This window comes from Stereum hirsutum (genome assembly GCF_000264905.1).
Source record: "Stereum hirsutum FP-91666 SS1 unplaced genomic scaffold STEHIscaffold_147, whole genome shotgun sequence".
NCBI classification, from domain to species: domain Eukaryota; kingdom Fungi; phylum Basidiomycota; class Agaricomycetes; order Russulales; family Stereaceae; genus Stereum; species Stereum hirsutum.
The window spans coordinates 1-2,167 of record NW_006763277.1 but is presented as its reverse complement, the minus strand read 5'-3'; the positions used below and the strand labels follow the sequence as shown (position 1 = coordinate 2,167).

Sequence of the window (2,167 nt, the reverse complement as noted above, 5' to 3'; positions counted from 1 at the left end):
CCTCTAGTGTTTTAATCCGTACTATAATGTTCAGCGTAGCATCATCTACGTTGTCCTATACTGTACAGTCCTTGCAATAGGCCGAGAAGGCTGAGCTTGGATTCCCCTATTCCCAATACAGAGGAATAGCTCGAACAACTGCGTTTAGATTTTGAATTGTAATATCGAATCTATAGGACTAGCGCAGCTCAAAAGGTTGTCACTGCTAGTGAAATAGATAGAGAAAAGCAGTACAAGTCTGATCCGACCGTAAGAGTGAAACTCTAGGCCGAATAAGGAGACTGGAAGGATTAGAGCTTTATAGTAGTGAAGAAGAAGGATCAGAGTCCGGTTCAGAAGAAACCAGTAGCGATTCGATACCTGTAGAACCACACCGTACCCCTGCACAATCACAAACAAATACACCATTCCCCGGGACTAGAGCCCCCACCCCAAACACAATGCCATTAACAGCAGAAGATATGCAGAATCTGCTGGAGTTAACGGTACAAGCGGTAGATCATCTGGGAGCAAGGTTAACGGCAGTCACCAATGCGATCACGGAACAGCAGACCAAGATCGATAGCATTTTGGACGTCCTGAACAACACGGTCGCTGTTCAGAACACAAACACTAGCGGCATTCACGACCTTGGAGTACACACGGATGCCTTAAGGGCACAAGTCTCGGCACTATCGGCAACGATCAGTAGAACCCCGGCGGCAGTAGCAGCAGGTACAAGCACAGGCAAGGGTGTCGTAGCAAAACCTTCGATGTTCAACGGCAGTGGTGACCTCTCATCATCTCGGTTCTTCCTGGCGACTTTCGTAAATTGGGCACAGAACCAGGGAACGGCAATGAACATAGCGAATCCGGATGGTAGCTGGACACGAAACGATCAGAAGTGGATTGGATCAGCTTTGAACTTCCTCACGGACAAGGCACAGTCATGGGCACTCCCTTATCTGGAGAAGCTTGGTCTAGGACAGCTGGCATTTAAGGATTGGACTGAATTCGAGACCGCCTTCCGTAAACGGTTCGAACCGGTTGACGTTAAAACCACGGCTCAGCAGGCGCTGGAAGGATTGTCCCAAGGCAGAGGTTCAGTGGAACAGTACAAGGCCAAGTTCGATGAACATGCCCCTCGTACTGGTTGGCCTGATACTGTCCTCGTCCGCGAATTCCGTGATGGTCTCTCGGAACGTGTCAAGGACGTGATGATCAATCTGACGTACAACAAGGAGAGCTTGGATGACGTCCACCGTGCAGCACAAACGGCTGGTGAACGTGATCAGGAGAAATCCGGCAAGAGTAGGCACTCTATCGTTTCCTCGATCCCAGCTCCAGACACAATGGACATCGATGCAACCCGGTTAGTTAAACCTCAGACCCAGACCCAGGGTAAAGTTGTTGGTCCTAACGGCAAAACCTACGATGACTTCAAGCGGGCCATGGTGAACAAGTGCAACAAGTGTGGATCTTCGGAGCACGTCGCTAAGAATGGCAACCATGAGCGCGACGTCTGCTACCACTGCAAGAAGGTTGGTCACAGGAGCACAGCTTGCATGCGCAAGTTCATGGGTTTCCCGGCTACGCAGCAGGTTAGTGCCGATGCGGGTGTCAGGACAGTCACAGGGTACTGTAACGGTTGGTAACACGGACAATGCGGAGAAGTTGAAAGCGTTGGAAGAGAAGATGTCGGCTCTGATGAAAGAGCATGAGGCGATTAAGGCGGCTTTTTAGAGGATGACCTGTACATAGCTGTAAACAGGTCGGAGCGTAAAGACGGACTGAAGACCCCCTTTTCTATTTTTGATTCTGTTTCTATTTCTTTTAATTCTCAAGGACAATGTCTCACAGGCAGTTCGGGTAATGCCCCTGCCTTAGTTAGTTCCAATTCCTTTGATGTTCTTGACTCGGATTGTGCTTTGAACAATGAGGGCGTAACCCCTCCTTTTATGTACACTATTCGGGATTCAACTCCCACTTTTACATCATCTTCCCCTTTTGATAAAAATACTAGACAAAAACCTTCCTATAAAAATAACAAAAACATTAAAAAACCAAGTAGCCCGAATCCAACACCAAAACAACAAGTTCCTGATGGAGGCTATTTGGCAGAATACATTTCTTCTTCCTACGTTGTTGGTTCTTTTCATTCTGGACATTTATATATTCCTGTTATTCT

At 47.8% G+C, this 2,167-nt stretch overlaps 1 protein-coding gene across 1 annotated transcript; it reads left to right on the top strand.

Annotated features, from left to right (window-relative positions):
* Positions 1-461: 461 nt before the first annotated feature.
* STEHIDRAFT_70096 (uncharacterized protein) lies at positions 462-1,634 on the top strand (the record flags this gene model as incomplete). The annotated part of the gene is made up of 1 exon (XM_007311907.1): positions 462-1,634. The coding sequence occupies one exon, from the start codon at positions 462-464 to the stop codon at positions 1,632-1,634; it is 1,173 nt and encodes a 390-aa protein (XP_007311969.1).
* Positions 1,635-2,167: the final 533 nt, after the last annotated feature.